At 42.0% G+C, this 18417-nt stretch overlaps 1 protein-coding gene across 4 annotated transcripts in view; it reads right to left on the reverse strand.

Moving 5' to 3' along the window:
* Positions 1–365: 365 nt before the first annotated feature.
* The window catches only part of ryr1b (ryanodine receptor 1b (skeletal)), a 148858-nt gene continuing 130806 nt past the window's right edge, over positions 366–18417 (reverse strand). For all 4 annotated transcript variants that reach the window (XM_084064376.1, XM_084064374.1, XM_084064375.1 and 1 more), the window contains 16 exons: positions 16603–17897; positions 13403–13527; positions 12761–12932; positions 11819–11905; positions 11337–11603; positions 10376–10506; positions 9336–9378; positions 8778–8911; positions 8492–8552; positions 8023–8169; positions 7239–7373; positions 6290–6446; positions 5450–5514; positions 5200–5300; positions 4855–4906; positions 366–2712 (listed from right to left, as the gene is read on the reverse strand). In XM_084064376.1, coding sequence (XP_083920502.1) covers positions 2617–2712; positions 4855–4906; positions 5200–5300; positions 5450–5514; positions 6290–6446; positions 7239–7373; positions 8023–8169; positions 8492–8552; positions 8778–8911; positions 9336–9378; positions 10376–10506; positions 11337–11603; positions 11819–11905; positions 12761–12932; positions 13403–13527; positions 16603–17897 — 3068 coding nt within the window. In that variant the 3' untranslated portion in view covers positions 366–2616. The remainder of the gene's footprint in view (positions 2713–4854; positions 4907–5199; positions 5301–5449; positions 5515–6289; positions 6447–7238; positions 7374–8022; positions 8170–8491; positions 8553–8777; positions 8912–9335; positions 9379–10375; positions 10507–11336; positions 11604–11818; positions 11906–12760; positions 12933–13402; positions 13528–16602; positions 17898–18417) is intronic.

Raw genomic sequence — 18417 nt, forward strand, 5'->3', positions numbered from 1 at the left:
AAGTACAACTTTAATCTTGCAGGGTTTTTTTTCTTCCTTAATACACTACATAGTCTTACATTAAAAAATATATTTATAATGTATTTCAAAACATTTTGCATAGCCTACATTGTTGGTTATTTTGAAACACAGACGGAAATCTGCAATGAATTTGACATATTCTGCAGTGTAGGCTATTACACTTAATTTACTGGGGGCACATTCCATTGCTTCGGACTAAAGTGCAAGTCATATCATACTTTTGCAAAAGGACTGCAATGCAACATTTTGCTCTTTTCCATGGAACTGAATATAATATTATACATTCATTGAGAGACATAGACGCTCACACTGCTCATACCGTACACACAAATCATACACCCCAGTCGTCTTAAAATATTCTGTTTATTATATTCTGTATTGAAACACAGGGTCAGTCAGAGAGCACTCGGTCAGGTGTAAATCAGTGACCACTATATTCACTGTAGAACTCTGAGCGGCATAACAGGAAATGCACACGTCAGCTTCTTATGCAAACCAACACTGTCATCCGCTGTCACTCTGACACAACGAGTGACAATAAGAACTCAAGATGGGGAGAGTGCACGTTTGCATTTGGCAGTCTATTTGGAAGGTCACATAGCTTTACAAAACTGTTAACACATCCCGCATGACTTCACTGGTTGAGAAAAATAATCAATATGCACTTTTTTTCCCCTAAAAATTGCTATAGTAAAAATGAAACTAGCAAAAAAAACACAAAAGCTCCCTTGCTCCTCTGACTGCAAACTGGGCACATTCTTAGAATTTCTATGTTTTCTTCACCCATGTGGATTTGAAAAAAACAGTACACATTTACTTTTTACTTTCAACAATGTAGCATGGATCGTTTTACATCTTCAAAGCCCTAAAGAAAAAAATATATGTATCTATCATTTATGTAAAATATGTATTTTTGCCAGAAGGCCTCTAAGTAGCCTTAGTCATTACGCCGTTATTACAGATGACACTTTGGCCACAATGTATACATTAAATACATTCCTTAAGCAATTCAATGCACAACAAAAACAACAACGTATTTTGTGCATAAAGTGTCGGAAAAAAATGACTGTCGCCTGTCAGCGGAACAGGGCTAAAAGAGTCATATCTCAGAAGTTTACAGTAGATCTGTGTATAAGTAATAAATAAATATAACCTTGGCATCCTCCTAAGTGTGCAAGGTCGTCATTGATCATCATCGATGATCTATGATGTGCCATCGATCATGGATGGCACAGAGACACTGCCCGAGGAGGGGGGCACACAGCCAGGGACGCCTCATAAGACTTATGAGTGCAAAGTGATTTTGCTTATGCAAACGAGTTATATTAGTATACATCATATAGACATGACTACACTATCTATCATGTCGGTCGTGAGAGCATTAGTTTGGGGTCTCACCACTGCAGGGAAGAGGAACACTTTGCAGTGGCCCCCCCACCATTTGAATTGTGCATAAAAAAGGAAGGGGGGGGGGGGGGGTTAACTATGATCTGTGGTCTATCAGGTGACAGACTAGTTGTCATTACAAGAGGAGCAATAGTCCATATTATCACATAAACTCACGTCACATTATTTGCACTTGTGATGCTGACTATTTAATCAGCATTAAATAGCAAATCATTTAAGAGCAAGAAAACAAACAAAAAAAACGCAGCAAGCATGTGGGCCTTCTAGATTGGCCCCTATAAAGTAACCATGGTTGGCCCTGGGGCGGAAGACCCCCTGACCCCCCCACAACTCCTCTGCTACAGTCTTGAGAGAGGGAAGGGAGAGACCAGAGCCTAGTGGACATGTGACTGCTTGGGTTCGTCGAAGGCACTGCTGGGAGTTGCTCTCATCCAAATCAAAAGCTTTCAAATGCTCCCTACCGACTCCAAACAGAGCGCCGTTAAGTCCGAATGAAAAGGGATGCCACATATACTGAAAAAAAGCATGTCAAACTTTGTCATCCTCGCAGAACGGTACCCATACGATGCATTCAACCTGTGATCTCAAATAAACGTCCATGGTTAAAAACTGAAACTACAACACAAATTAAAGCGCTTAAAATTAACTCTAGGCACTGGAAATGTGTGCAGCAACAGCTTCTGAATGAGGCAGCTGGATGTATGTGCAGAGACGCAACTTTGATATGCTGGACAATTAATATTTTACACCAAAAAAAGGCTGTGTAGTGTATTTACAGAAGGATCCAAAGGCCCAAAACTCCTCAGTCATATATTAATTTTAGATCTCTCTCTCTTTCTCTTTCTTTCTCTCTCTCTCTTTCTTTCTCTCTCTTTCTCCCTACCTCTCTCTCTCTCTCTCTCTCTCTGGTGTAAAAGTAAAACCCCTCAAAACCCCTCACGGCGATACAAAAGTGCAGTTGGAAGAGTGCATGGCATTGAGGACAGAGAGAGAAACCACAGATCAAGAATCCTACGGTATGTCCAGATTTTTGTCTCTCCGCTTTGAACTCTAAGACAAAGCGAAGTCTGAAAAATCTGAAATGCAATTATTTCCGTTTTCTAATTTCTGTTTTTTTTCTTCTTCACTTCTTCCTCTCCCTCTCTGTCGTTCTTCTTCCGACACACAGCCGTGATGTGATGTGACGCGCTATCCCAGCTGATCCTCATACTGCTTCCTGAAGCAGTCACCAGCAGGGAAGAAGTCCCAACATCGTTCTGAGTACATCTTCCACACGTACGACTCCTGAAAGCATAGAGAGACGGAGAGAGAGAGAGAGAGAGAGAGAGAGAGAGGGGGGGAGGGAAGAGAGAGGAGATTGTAAAACAGATCTCAACTTCACAAAGTGTCTAATAATGGTGTTGATTCCATATGCAATTAAAAAGGCTTTCAGGCACGAGGCTAAATCAATTTATCAGTTACGTACTGTACAGTATCTTGGCTAACTGGCTTGAACCCGCCTACATATACAATAGCCTACATCTGAAAATATCACATAGGAGAATTGCTTGCCTTTGTCATTTTACATTGGGTTACAGTGACATGCATATACAGTACAGCATTCTTTTTTAAATAGCAGATCTACAAGGTCACAACGCTGCGCATCGCGACGCGTTGAGAATTTGTAGATCTGCTATTTTCAAATATCCGATACATATAGGTTTAAAGTGCTCATGTGACCTAGTCGCTTCTTTTGGGCTTGTTTTCATAGACCTGGTTGCTTATTGCTCTTGCAAAATCTGGCGAAGCAGAAAGTAGAACGGAATTGGTTCTACGTAGGGTTTAACATTTTCCGGGAAATATCTAATTTTAATTCCCGGGAATTTTCAGACCTTTACCCGGGCTTCCCGGGAATTCCCGTTAAAGGGTAAAAAAAAAAAAGTGCCCACTAAAATGCATTTATATACTTAAATAGCCAATTTTACATCGAGGTGCCCAAATGTCCCTATGTCCAGTGTCCACCTATGAACTCGCACTAATAATGACTTAAGTTGATTTTTTAAATCAAATAAATATAATATATAAATATAATATAGTGCCCTGGCGGAGATCTGCCCTGTTGCGCAGCAGCGGGTGATGACGATTAACTTAAACGAGGAGCTGCGCTGTGCAGCCAAAACGCACTCAAACAATGTCAAACTCTAGCTGCTGAAATAAACGTTCCATTTGTATCATTATTGACAAGAGAACAGAACATGGATGTTGTTTGCAAAAGGATTATTTATTTATTGTCCATCAGAGCGCCGGTGAGGTCACAGCTTATCTCTACTTTTGTAGGATATTGATTTGATATCCTAAACTTGTAATTTGTTTGCAGTTATTAATTTATATTAGGCTAGGCTACTTGCTGGATATTAAGACTCCATTTTGGGATGTCGGCTGTATGATGTCAAATGTATTAATCTATATTTTGTTGTTGATCAAATGTCAGGTTTTGTAGTGTGATTTTGATGTGCACATGCATGCGCTGCCGCCCACTGCCACTGACAATCAATGAGACAGACAGCTGTTGTGCAGTTCACTTGTTGTACTGGGTATTTAGTAAATGGTAGTTTGAACGTTCTAAAATGCAAGTGTAGCCTAGGGTAGGCTACATTAATGATGATAAAACAATCGGACCACATCGGTCTAATAGCCTACTTTCGCTCTCTCTCTCCAGCTCTCCCGTCTCTCCTCTCTCTCTATCAAAAGCATTGCTTGGCTTGCGCGCATTTCAAGCTGGAATATAGGCTCGAAATCAAACCTACCCACTGTTTATGCAGCGTTTCACTTGATGTTGAATATCAACTAGTCAACTGGTGTCTACCGTATTGACAGCAGAGGAAACGTTGAAATCAGCGTGCGCAGGGCAGACATGGGGCATCACGGCCACTTGTGTTTTAATTTGTTCATTACTGTTACATTCAGTGCGTCACATATTGGTTCACAAACGGGACGATGGGACCCTGCCCTGGTCGGCAACGCGGCAAGTAACTTGGCTAATTATTATAATAGTAATTCCTCCGCGCTGTAGATAGGCCTTTCTACTAATTAGTATTAATTTCTAACAAAAAAAAGAAAAAACGGGATCCCGGGAACCGGAGTCAGTTCCCGGGACGGTAAATAACCTCGGGATTCCCGGGATTCCCGTATCCCGGGAATCCCGGTGTTAAACCCTAGTTCTACGCATGCGTGATCTGGCAGCACGTCACACCGCCACCTAGCCACCTGGCATGCACACTACAGCGTTTTCAATCACTTTGGCGTCTGTGTATAAACGCAGAATAAAAAGTGAGAATGCAACGGCACTTTGTCGTTTTCTGTTCTGATCGTTACCATGTAAACGCGGCCTAAGTGAGTACAGTAGAAGAGTCAGGATAAGGAATGTGTTTTGTCATTTGAACTGACCTGTCCCGTATGCTCCGTTTCATCCTTATTGATGAGATACATCAAGAAGAACCTGCAGGGAAAGAGAAGGAAAATGACTTAACACTGCATCTCACGCACGCACGCACGCACGCACGCACGCACACACACACACACACACACACACACACACACACACACACACACACACACACACACACACACACACACACACACACACACACACACACACACACACACACACACACACACACACACACACACACACACACACACACACACACACAGTAAAGCCACGTTCCAGAATGTGGCTTTACAATAAAGCCACATTGTGGCATTTCATGCTGTTAACTGTAGATAACTCACATGTAGTTGGCTAAATTGTGCTCTTCTAAGGTGTGCGTCTCGAAGCCGTGCGGAGTCGTGTCAAAGTAGTCGCTGCCGATCCCACAGATGAAGCATTTTGTCTGGACAGAGGACACACATGGACCAGTATTGTCAACTCGGGGATAACATTTAAGCTGGCTAAACATGTTTTTACAGTACAGAATTTGAAGGCAAAGCTGAACAAAACAGATGATGATTTGTGTAAAGATTGTGTAAAACGTGGTCTTACCTCCATGTCCTCTCTGACCTGCTCCTGTTGATCTCTCAGCTCACCAAAGGCGTCAATGATCAGACCTGATAGACAGACAGACAGACAGACAGACAGACAGACAGACAGACAGACAGAGTGTTCCATGATGTTGTAACTACTGTAAGTACATTTTGATTGATTCAGTGATTATTTTACTTTTGTGTCCTGCACACAAAGTGCCCAACCCTCATGGGTTTATAAGACACAATTTTACACTTACAGCATGTTTTTATTCACATAATACATTCCATTACAGCTCAGAGTATTCTGTCTCCTCTCCCAAGCTTGACAAAAAACATTTGACACAACAAAAGCTCCTTTCTTGAAACACATCAGGTTTTTCATAATCATCCACCTCAAGAAAATCAACACAAATAGAAGAGATGTTTTACAAATAAATTCCTCTCTTATATCATCATATATACAGTACAGTACAGTACAGTACAAACCCCTCAGAGGTCATTGTGGAATAGATTGTGGTACAGTCAATGAGTAGACCGGTGACGGACCCCCATTTGTTACACATTGTATCTCTAGGACCCCAATCTCCACTGTAAAATGCTCAGTCTTAATTTAACTCAGAGGGGTTTAGACCCATATGGGTCCGTTTGGTTCCATTTGTACACGCTCTGAGTTACAGACCCATAAGTGTTCATTTGGTTCGTAACTATCAATAATTTAGCTGGGGACCCCCTGGAACCTCAAGGTCCCCTGAGGTTCCCCCGGACACCCAGCTAGCTAGTGCTGGAGGTTGTGGTTTGTACACTCTGATAATGACAATGAACTCTCCCTGAAGGGGGTTTTGACAAGTGTGCGTACCCTGGATGATAGCCAACAGGATGACGATGACGAAGAAGAAGAAGGTGATGTCAAAGACCACGCGGTAGAGCTCGTACTCGTCTCCGGCCGGGTCCTCGATCTCGTCTCCTATGCCGCCGCCAGCGCGCACGCCCACGTACATGTGGAACAGGTAACACTGCAGGACGGAGGACAGGAAGGTGGAGGTTACTGTGAGCTCACATCACACTCCAATGACACAATAAAAGGATGCTTTTAACCATTTCAACCCTATTTTTCCCAGTTCTTCCACTATTTTTCTAAAATCTTTTCAAAGATTTCCACCTAAATGCCCAAAAGGATGAAAATGATAAAATAATGCGCAAAGTTTGTCTGTTATTAGTCATGGATATGTTTTGGGCATAACACAAATTCAACCAATCAAAATGTCCCATTGCCCCTGGTGCATTGCTATTTAAATAGCGGATTTGGCAAGCTGGAGGAGAAGCAAACGGATGTGCTCGTGAGTAAAGTGAAAGTGTGCAACCATCTATAGGAGCAGCAGAGATCCACCAAAGCTGAGGTGACGTTGGAGGAGGTAGCCTTGAGTGGGTCAATATACACACTTGGTGTTTAAAAAAAAAGAAAAGTAAACACTTGCTGTGTTTAAATGTGTTTGTTATCATTTCTGTTTTATGGTTAGAAGACTTTCAGCAAGCAACAGGCTTTCTTGACCACTTGAACCCCAGTATCCCTATTCTGGGGGGAACATAAATAGCAAATCTACAAGCACACAAGGCATCGCATTGCAGCGCGTTGTGAGATTGTACATCAGCTATTTTTGGTTAAGAGATTTGGTGTAGACGGTCCAAGTACAGTTGTAACTCAAGTCCGTTTGACAAAGAGTCAGACTAGAGGGTTTAAGTGGTTAACAAAACTTGAAACTTGACATTTTTTATTCTGGAGTGCCATTACTGTGTGCATCACTCACAGTCATCATGTCGTCACACTTCATGTCCGGCTCGTCCTCGTCCTCGCTCATGTTGTAGAACTTGCGGAAGAAGTTGAAGGCCACCACAGTGTAGAGATACACCACCACCGCCAGCAAGCCCACTGTCATCATCAACTGCAATCACAACAGAACATCATCACACCACTGTCATCACCAACTAGAATCACAACAAAACATCATCACACCACTGTCATCACCAACTAGAATCAAACTACAGATCATACCACTGCTACCATCAGGGGTGGAAAGTGTTCTCGCTACTGTAATTGAGTACCATTTTCATGCACATGTACTTGTATTTGTATTTGTATTAGTACTTTCTAAAATCATCATTCTAATTTCACGTAAATATATATATATTGCTACTGTTGGAAAGGCAAGGATTACAGTTATGCTAATATGACACAATCAGGAGGAGATTTCACTGAGGTATCCTGTTATCCTCTTTTCTGTCCATCTTTAAGAAAGCTTTCTTTTCCCCCTCTTTCTCCCAATTTAGTCGTTCTGTCCATCCAGTCCCTTGTCGCTGCTGACCCCTACTGGTGATCATAGGGAGGGTGTAGGCGAGAATGCGAGACAAGTTATTTTTTATAGTCTGCCCCAATGAAGTTCAATTTATACTTGTAGACAAATGACATCGCCATGTGACAGGGTATAAATAAGGCATGAGGCCAAAGGTACATTTCCGTATGTGGAGAATATGTTTTCAACTCTACTCTGTGGATGTGGTTGATAAAGTAGAAGCAGTTAACTTCAGTAGCACCTGTTTGCCGTTGTGGGTGACTGAGGACAGGATGGTGCGGAGGGTTGGTATACCCATGGCGATATCCAGGAGATGGGTGGCGTAGAAGAAGTTGTTATAATGTCCCAGAATTGACATCAGCCAGTACCAGCACAAGTAGAGGAAGGTCTAAAACAGAGAGACAGAGGTCACAGTCAAATAAAATCTTACATTTAACTAATTAAACCCCTCCCTTTTTCCATCTACACCAAATATCTTCACCAAAAAAATCTACAAGCTCGCAACACGTTGCAACACGACACATTGCAAGCTTGTATTAGCTATTTTTGCCAAATGTTCACCTATTATGACATGCCCAGAATAATGTACCTATTCTGGCCATGTCATATAGGCGAACATTCTGTAAAAGTAGGCAATTCAATATTACTACCAATGAAAGCCAGTTACCTCTCAATTTCCAACAATACTCTACACTGCTGCTAGTACTTACATTGTCAGTGAACACAACTCCGTTCTTCCAGATCTGATACTTGATGTCAATAGCTGTTACCCTGTAGAGACGAGATCAGAGATAACGTTCCTTTCAGCTCTAATGCATACAACAATGTACATCTATTACATTTCAATAATAATGCTAACAAACATTTAAACCTACTAAGGTACTATTACATTATAGTAAAATAAGATTCATGAGGTTGAGAAAATTAAAAGCGGATGCAAAATGTGTTGGGTCTGTATTGATTGCATTGCCCATGTTCATAGATGCCAATGATTACCAGCTAAACATGGAGGTGTCGGGTTCAGGTTTCTTGTCGTGAGTCATGGCGCTGACATCTAGAGAGGCCAGGTCCATGCCCAGAAGCTCTGCGATCCTCTCTCTGCCATAGATGTCTCCATATTTATCCAGCACCTAGGCACATTGCAGACATATCTTAACTTATGCCCCACCCGACAAAATGTACAATGCTCTCCTGTGTGAATCTAAAGTAGTGGTTCCCAAACCTTTTAGCTCAAGACCCAAATGAGAAAAGATGTTTACCCGGGAGCCAAACTAGTGAATATAGCAGATCTGCAAGCTCGCAACGCGGCGCAAAGTGTTTTCAATACTTCTTAAACATTTTTGTTTGAATTTGTTTTCAACTCTTGAAAATGTGTGAATTTTTGTGGAAATCTTTAGAAAATATTTTACAATAATAATAATTAATGACAACATTTATGAAACAAAAAATAAAGGGATATTCACTTGCGACCCATGAAAATGGATCAGCGACCCACAAATGGGTCCCGACCCACTGTTTGGGAAACAGGGATCTAAAGCACACATGAAGCCGTACCTTCCTCTTGATGAACTTGTCCCAGTAGTTGCTGGGGAATGAGCTGTGAAAAATGACAAAACGAAAGCGCTATTTAAGGCATGACTCAACGTTGGGCCCAACACACTGGATGCAGGCCCGCTGCATCCAGTGCAAGACCTGAGGCTGAATCTAAAAATGTCTTCTAAATCCTAACAGTTTTCTGAAAGCCTTATATTGCCATATATCAGTGGTGCTCAAACCTTTTTCATGTCAAGGACCCCCCAAAATGATATGTACTTATATTGTATTTATTTGGCCGCCGACCCCATCTCAAAATATTTTGTGTTGTGTTTTCTTGAATTTGTTGTTTCCTTGTTATAGTTAGTGTTTTACTTCCTTTTTTATTTAACTAAAGTTTTTCAGTTTTAGTAAGGCTTTTTACTTTATTTGTAGTATTGTTCCTAGTGTTTCCTGTTTTCATTCTTTATCTTATCTGTCTTGTCTAACCAGTCCTGTGATTTGCCAGTGTTTCCACTTGTGTCTTGTCAGTTGTGTTCACTTGTGTCTAGTTGGTCCATGTCTATTTATATGCCCTTGTGTTTGCAATTCTCTGTTGGTTGTTGACATTGGCTCAGTCCTGCTTCCTAGTGTCGTTATTATATCCTACAGCTTTATTTTCCCAGAGTTCCTTTCCTAGTGTTTTCCCCAGTGATTTATATTCTTAGTGTTCCCTTTGTCGATTTGTTAAATAAAACCCCTGCATCTGAACCATTCTGCCTCCGCTTCAATGTCTGCACTTGGGTCCTTCACTTCTGCCTTGCACCGTGACACAGGGACCCCCAGAGGCAAAGATTTGAGTAAAAAATGTTCGCTTAAAAATATATATATATATTCAAAGATATTGAAAAATAGTAGATTGTCGATTTGCTACTTTTGCTGTTTTTGAATTTGAATCCTGAAAGAGTTTAACAGTTTTGGTTTCCACCCGACAGAGACGATGCGGTAACAAGTAACACATATTTGTAATTATGAATGTGAATGTAGCAAGTCGTGGACACGCCGTGACGCCGGTGACTTACGGCGTGTTGAGCACCAGTCTGTCCCATTGTCCCTTGATGTCGTCATCCTCAGGCTGCTCCGTGACATAGAGGCCGTCAAACTCCAGCTTCCTGCACAGCTCCTTCTCTCTCTTGAAGATGACCAGAGGAACCTAGCAGCATGACATCAAACAGGCATGTGACGCGCTGTTAACACATTGACTGCCTAGATCGAGTTAACTCGATATTAGCTTTTCATCACTTGCCTGCCAAGATCGAGTTAGCTAAAAAAAAAAATTTTTTTTTTTTTTTAATTTCACCCAAAGACCAAGGAGATATGAATTTTCGAAGATCTTTACTCTCATCCACTTCCTTGTTAACTTAAAACTTTAAAATTTTGTATCTCGGCTCCTGAGTACTTTTTGTTTTTTCATTGAAAAATCTCTGGCATGAATAACAATAGGCAGTGAAAATAATTCAGGCAGTCAATGTGTAAAGAGATCCATCATCCCACTACCTTCTTTTCGATTTAGTCATTTTCAATTTCCCCCAGGTGTCTTGGGGAGGTGCAGACAGCCACATTTCTCCTCCAACACACAGCTGGTGGGCTGTCTCTTTTGACCTGACAGTGAGGAGTTTCACCTGTCCTGGACAGTGTAACATGCACAGAGGTTCACACTATCTGCCCCAGATCCCCTCCCCACTGGACGTGCATCCTGACTACCCACTCACTGGCCCAAATACCCTCTAAAGCACATGTTCTCAAGCATGTGTGCCACACATTTATAAACCTATGTTTCCCATCCACATTTGGTAACAACATAAACAAACGATGAAAGCCAGTAATGTGGTTGATTAACCGTTGACTCAGGTCCCCCAGGAGTATACTCTTTCACCGAATGTTCGCCTATTTTCTCTGAATGTTTGTCTATTAGGACATTAGGCACTAGGGATGCTAGAGCTTCATGTGGTTGAATTAAATGTGGATTGGGTGGATGAGCACCTTGAGGCAGTTGTAGCCGATGATGCATAGGAAGGCGATGACGGTGTGGAAGATGGACAGGAACGTCAGGCAGGGCTGCATATAGCCTGTGCTCTCCTCCAGGTAGAAGAAGAAGTGTCCCTCTTCTTCTTCTTCCTCGTCACCACCCATGTCTTCCATTCCCGAGCCCTCTTCCTCTGCGCCAGAACCCTCAAACAAGCCAGAGCCTTCGAAGAAACCGGACCCTTCATATTCGATTTCGTCCTCACCTTGGGGACTATCGGACACCTGGAAGTGGAGAAGACAACACAGAGTGACTGACTGAGTCAGTAAACAATGGCCCCTATCAAGCTTATTATAGTTTTGCATTTTTCATTAGCTGTAATTTTTCTATTTTTTACTTCATGTTTTCAATGTCAGCTTAGTGACAATTAGTTTCTAAAGTGGGTTTGCTAGTTTAGTTTAGTTTTTATCCAATCCCTGCAGAGTATATGTCTGTTTACCTTGTAGAAGAGCAGGATGAAGTTGAGAGCGAAGGCGACAAACAGAGCCAGGAAGCGCAGGTTGTAGAAGTTACGAGACAGGTAGTTCTGGGAGGAGAACAATGAAAACATCTTGAGCCATCTCAAGAGAAGAATAAAAAAATTGCAAACTACTCGGTAAGCAATACTTTTAGTTATTTATTCATCTTGCAATTAAAACGTTGATGAGTTGATTGAAGTTATACTTTAACTAATGAATGTCCAATGGAAGTTCCATTGAGGTTGTACATCATGATATACATAAAGCGACAGTAGAAGTGTAACATTTCCACTCTCTCATTGATGCGTTGCGACGCATTGTGAGCTTGTAGATCGGCTGTTTTCAAATGGCCGAAATGTATATAGGGCTGAAGTGGTTACTGTATGTTTTGTAAAAATAATCAAAATCTACAAAGTAACTAGTAATTAATATAATTGTAGCGGTAAAAGTATAATATTTGCCTCTGAGATGTAGTGGAGTAGAAGTAACTGGAAATGCTCCAGAAAAGTAAAAATACCTCAAAATTGTACTTACAGGAGTAGTTCACCCCAAAAATTACTTAGTTTCTATCAATTACACACCCCATGAAGCCTTGAATTCATGGGGTGTTTTGTTTTTGTCACATTCCTGAGCCAATAATTTGATGATAATAATAAAGATGCTAATGTATCCGGTAGGAGACATAAAGGAGACTCTTTGTGTCTCCTACCGGAGAGACCGCCGGTAATCAAATTATTGGCTTAGGAATGTGACAAAAACTAAACAAATCTCCATTAATTCAATGCGTCTTGGGGTGTGTAATTGATAGGAAATAAGTCATTTTTTGGGTGAACTACTCCTTAAGTACTGTACTTGAGGACATGTACTTTCCACCTCTGTATATGAGTGATTCTGTTGTCTGGTGACATGGTGCGTTGAGTTACCATGAACTTGATCCTCTGGAGCTCCAGCTCGTTCCACAGCTCAAAGCCTTCCTCCGCGACTTTCTTCTCCTTCTTGGCTTTGGTGGGAAACACGTCCTCTTCCTCCTGAGGCTCCTCCTCCACCTTGGGTGCCTCGGGTTCAGCCTTCTCCGTCTTCTCTCCGTTCTCAGCGCTGGAGAAGTGACATAATATTGTTTATTTCATTTTATACTTATACTTAGAGGAAATCTAAGTATAGGAATTGGCTAATTATTATTAATAATTAATCATAATAATTGTAGCTTGGACAATTACCTCTCTCCCCTCGGGGGAGCGAGACAACGGACATAAAGCTTGTAGTTTTTACTTTAGAACATTTTCAATAGCTCCATAAAACCCAATAAACCATTTGAATGCATTGTAACCTATATTTCTGTCACTGTTTTCTTTACTTCTAGATTATATACTGTATAATTTATATCAAGTTTCTTACACAGTTTGATTTCTGTCTGGCTTTGAAGCCTGACTTCTCAGAACAGTTTCAGAGAGTCAAGTCAAGAAACACATACTTCAACATGATACCTCATATTGTAGCTCTGGTCCTTCACTTTCATATAATATGGGAGAACTTACTCTGCCTTCTCATAATATGGGAGAACTTACTCTGCCTTCTCGGCCTCTTGAGGGGGCTCCTCCACCGCCTGGGTCTCTGCTGCTGCTGCTTCTCCTTCCTTTACTTCTCCTTGCTGTCCTTCCTGTCCCTCCTGTCCTTCTGCCGGTCCAGCTAACTATAAAAACACAAGTCATTGTTATTGATCTTCATCCAATAAGAGAGTTGACTGAGCACTGAGATGCTCTGCTTTGCTTTCACACTGTTACACATATTCATACCTGGTGCTCACTACAACCACAGTCTTCAACTGTTGGCCACAGTTGCCCCCCACAATTTTCAAATGCTTCCGTCATATGGAACGTGGAATAGCAGTCTATTTACCATTACTGTTGCATGACGTGTACTCGCGTACGGAAGAATTTTGCCCAATATGAATGCTGGCCAGCTGAGAGAGGCCAATCGTTCTCGGGAACGGTTCGAATCAATCGGACCCTGCAGTCTGAATCCGCCCTTAGTCTCCTCCACCACCTCCACCACCTCCACCTGGCAATCATTCTGAGTGGCAATTATATTGCAAAATAAGGAATGAGGTGACAAAACTGAACAGGAAAAAAAAGAAAATGTATTATGAGATTAAGATAAACGATATAAAGCATGATGGAAAAAAGCTCTGGGGCACCTTGAATAACATCATGGGTAGGAAAAACAACTCAACACCATCCTTTATTGAATCAGAGGGGGCATACATCACTAGACCACTAGATATTGCAAATTATTTTAATAATTATTTCATCGATAAAGTGGAGAAGCTAAGGCAGGGAATGCCAAAATCTAGCTGCGAGTCGTCCTATGTTAATATTAGAGAACGTATTATGAAAAATAAAAATTGCACCTTTGAGCTGGGTAAAGTTAGGACAGAAGAGGTGGAAAAGTTATTGTTGGCAATCAATAATGATAAACCACCAGGTATTGATAACTTAGACGGTCAGCTATTAAAGAATGTAGCCAAGCTCATTGCTGCACCTATCTGTCATATTTTTAACATGAGTCTGGAAGGTACATGCCCGCACATCTGGAAAGTAGCCAAAGTCATTCCACTCCCTAAAAATGCAAAGAATGCCTTCACTGGCTCTAACAGCAGACCAATAAGCCTGTCACCAGTTCTAAACAAATTACTAGAAAAAATTACATTCAATCAAATACAATGCTATTTTTCTGTTAACAGTCTGATGAGTGAGTATCAACACGCGTATAGAGAAGGTCACTCAACAGCCACAGCACTGACACAAATGACAGATCAATGGATGAAAGAGATTGATGCGAAGAAAATGGTGGGAGCAGTACTATTAGACTATAGTGCTGCCTTTGATTTGATAGACCATAGAATCTTACTCGACAAATTGGAGTGCTATGGTTTTGCCCCAAAGGCAATATCATGGCTAGAAAGTTATCTATATAACAGAACCCAGAGTGTATACTTTAATGGCAGTATCTCGAGTGCTAGATGTGTTGAGAGTGGAATTCCACAAGGAAGTTCACTAGGACCTCTACTCTTTTCAATCTTTACACATGATTTTCCACTAGCTCTTGAAAAAGCACAAGTCTCCATGTACTCTGATGACACGACAATATATACTCAGGCTCCCACAATAGGTGAGATAACTGAGATTCTGAACAAAGAACTGAAAACAGTAACGGAATGGGTGACCAGAAACAAATTGGTGCTCAACATTCAAAAAACTAAAAGTATTGTATTTGGCACAAATTACGTACTAAGGTCTAAACCGCAGGTGAATCTGACGATGAATAATGTAGAGGTTGAGCAGGTGGAGGAAACAAAGCTCCTGGGACTCATCCTAGTGAACAGTTTATCATGGACGAGACACATAGATACAGTGGTGGCTAAGATGGGGAGGAATATATCTGTCATCAAGAGGTGCTCAGTGTTTTTACCACCGAAACTGACAAAACAAGTCATTGAGACTCTAGTCCTTTCACAACTGGACTACTGCTCAATGATTTGGTCAGGGGCTAATAAGAGGGACCTGGGAAAGCTGCAACTGGTTCAAAACAGAGCAGCTCGCCTTGCACTTAGGTGTACACCAAGGCATAATGTAAACACAATGCATATCAAGCTCTCCTGGACATTAGTCACCGAGAGGCTGATGGTATCACTCCTTGTTTTTTTGAGAAACATAGATGAGCTGAAACATCCAACCTGTCTATATAAGCAACTTACACCTAGCTCTAAAATCCATACACATAAGACGAGACATGTCACAAGAGGTTGCTATCAAATCCCTAAAGCCAAAACAGAGTCTATGAAGAGCACAGTGCTGTATAGAGCCATGGCTGCATGGAACACACTGCCAGATCAGATTTCTAAAGAAAAAACTAAAGCAAGCTTCAAAAAACGATTGAAGAGATATCTAGAAGCTCAAAGATTATAATTACACAAGCAGCAGACAGGTTATGGTAAACATACAGCAGCACACCCATTCATATAGTTTAAAAAAAAATGTATTTTAATTTTAAACATGCAGGAATATGGTACTTTTGCTAACACAGACACACACACATCCTTTCACAGCTATGATTAGGATTGTATTTGTTCTTGTTTATTTTTACTTTATAAGAAGTGAAAGGAGACATCTGTAAAATTATTAGTATTATTGTTTATTTTAAATTTCTTTCCAAGGAAATGGGGAATCAGAAAATAAGCTGTATGTGATGGTTGAAATGAAAGTCACTGTTTGAAGGAAAATTGACGCTGTAATGTAATGTACTGTCGAATGTCATGTTTTATGTTATTTGTGGACCCCAGGAAGATTAGCTGTTGTTATGCACCAGCTAATGGGGATCCTAATAAACTCATAAACTCATAAACCTTCACCTATGATTTCAAATTGAATCCAAAATGGTAACAACTAACCAAATAATCTAAAATCTAATATGATCTTGTCAGAAAGATCGATTTTGATCATCTGATCAACTCATCCAAGAAGGTCAGAAAGAAGCTTGGGAGTCGCATTGTGTATCACCATGCAATCAACTAAAAAGCTGCATGCTGTGGGTTAGGTACAACTACAACCATCAAGTAAATGTACTGCTATGAGCTGATATCGTTTGAAGTTTGTGCAGCTTGCAAATCAACAACCCTATCAAGATGTTACACTAGTAGTAGTTAGACTACAGCTGCTCCAGTACAGACAAACACAAACATACATGGCCACTAAAACATTTGTCTTACCAGTTTTCTCTTGAGCAGGGGAGTGCCCTCTGGTGTTGGGGGCTCTTCAGCTGTTGTCTCACCAAAGTCCCCGAGACCCCCGGGGGTGTCGAAACCAGGCATTCGGCCTCCTTCCCCTTCCTCTCCGTCCTCCTCCTGCTCCTCTCCGCCTCCCCCTTCCATTTGTTCCCCTGCTCCGTCCGTGTCTTGCACCTGCTTGGCCCCTGGCTCAGGGGGTAGGTCCCCATGGACCTCATCCTGCGTAGGGTCAGGCATGCTGGCAAGGATCTCGGTCACTGTCATCTTCTTGGCGCCTTCCACTAAGCCTCCGCCAAACAGAACCTTCCATATGAGCATGAAGAATCCCTTGCATATGGTGTAGACGAACATCAGGATGCCCATCAGGACTGTGTAGAAGAAGGTGACCAGTCCGACCACCATCTCCTTGATCGTCATCTTCCGTAACTTACGGTAGCGGCGCCGCAAGTTGCGGAAAGTGAACATGTTTAAGAATTCGACCACGCTCTTCAAGAAGTCCGCAAAAGCTGAGCTGGACTCCTTCCCTTCTCCGTTGTCGTCGTCACCCTCTCCACCTTCTTCTGCCCCACCTCCCTCCTCCTCCTCATCGTCCTCCTCTTCCACCTCGCCCTCCGGCTCAGAAATCGATGCAGCAATGTTCATCTCAAAGATGGTGTCCTCACAAAAGTTGACAAACATCTCCATCTTCTCGCTCTCTGCACCCTCGTTGATCACATCAAAGATGAACGCCCGTTTGGACTCTCGGACCTGGGGCATCTCCCACTGGTTGCGGTTGTCCTCGCTGATCTCAAAGTATATACGCTCAATCTTCCTGCTGGCGCCCATGATCTCGATACGTCCTAGGAAGGGGCGGAAGTAGTTCAGCACGTTGTCGGCCTGCTCTATGAAGTTCTGTAGGCGGGTGTCGTGGGGGACGTGCTCCGACAGGTTGGTCAGCAACACGGCGATGTTGAAACCGATGTCCTTCGCCGGCTCCTGGAAGCGGTCGGCAAACTCCTCGACGTTGATCATCTCGTTCTCATCTGCCTCTGAACAGGACAGCAGGAACTGGATCTCTCCGGGAGAGTACTGCTTCTGGCTGTCCATGGCCTTGGAGAAGTCCTTTTTGGAGATCAACCCGCGGGGGTCGGTCACGTAGTCACGGAAGGCGTCGGACGCACAAATGTCTTTGAGCTTGAGGAACATGTCGAAGAACTTGAGGATCATTTCCACGTTGCTGGAGGACTCCACCAGCATGTCCACCATCTGCCTGGCAATGGTGCCATTGACAATATTGCCTAAGAGCAAAGAGAAGAAAATATATGGACACTAGGAAATAACACAATACACAATATTCTTATGAATTCAATATCACAACACATATATCTGTGTTACATCAAATGGTGTGTGTGTGTGTGTGTGTGTGTTCGTCCGTCTGCATGTTAACAGTTAATCACTGGCACCGTTCGTCCGATCAGCATGAAACTGTGCACACACACTCCCTAGATGCCAGTTGGCCTGTTATAGTGCCACCAGCAGGCCGATTTTTGGAAAACACACTTTTGGCTATTTTGTCCAAACATCACACAAATCAGTGCACATGTTACGCGATCAACACAGATCTGTCCAATCTTTCATATTCCATCCTGATTGGCTAACATTGTTATCTAAAATTGTTATCTTTGCAGGAGTGGCTCGTTTTGATGAATGAATGAATCATGCAATTTTCATCCATTGCTGTGAAAGGCAGAGGAAGAAATGCCACCCTTTTCGTATTGGCCTATTATAGCGCCACCAGGAGGCCGATTTTTACTCCTA

This window comes from Gymnoscopelus microlampas, assembly GCF_963454915.1.
Source record: "Gymnoscopelus microlampas genome assembly, chromosome: 8".
NCBI classification, from domain to species: domain Eukaryota; kingdom Metazoa; phylum Chordata; class Actinopteri; order Myctophiformes; family Myctophidae; genus Gymnoscopelus; species Gymnoscopelus microlampas.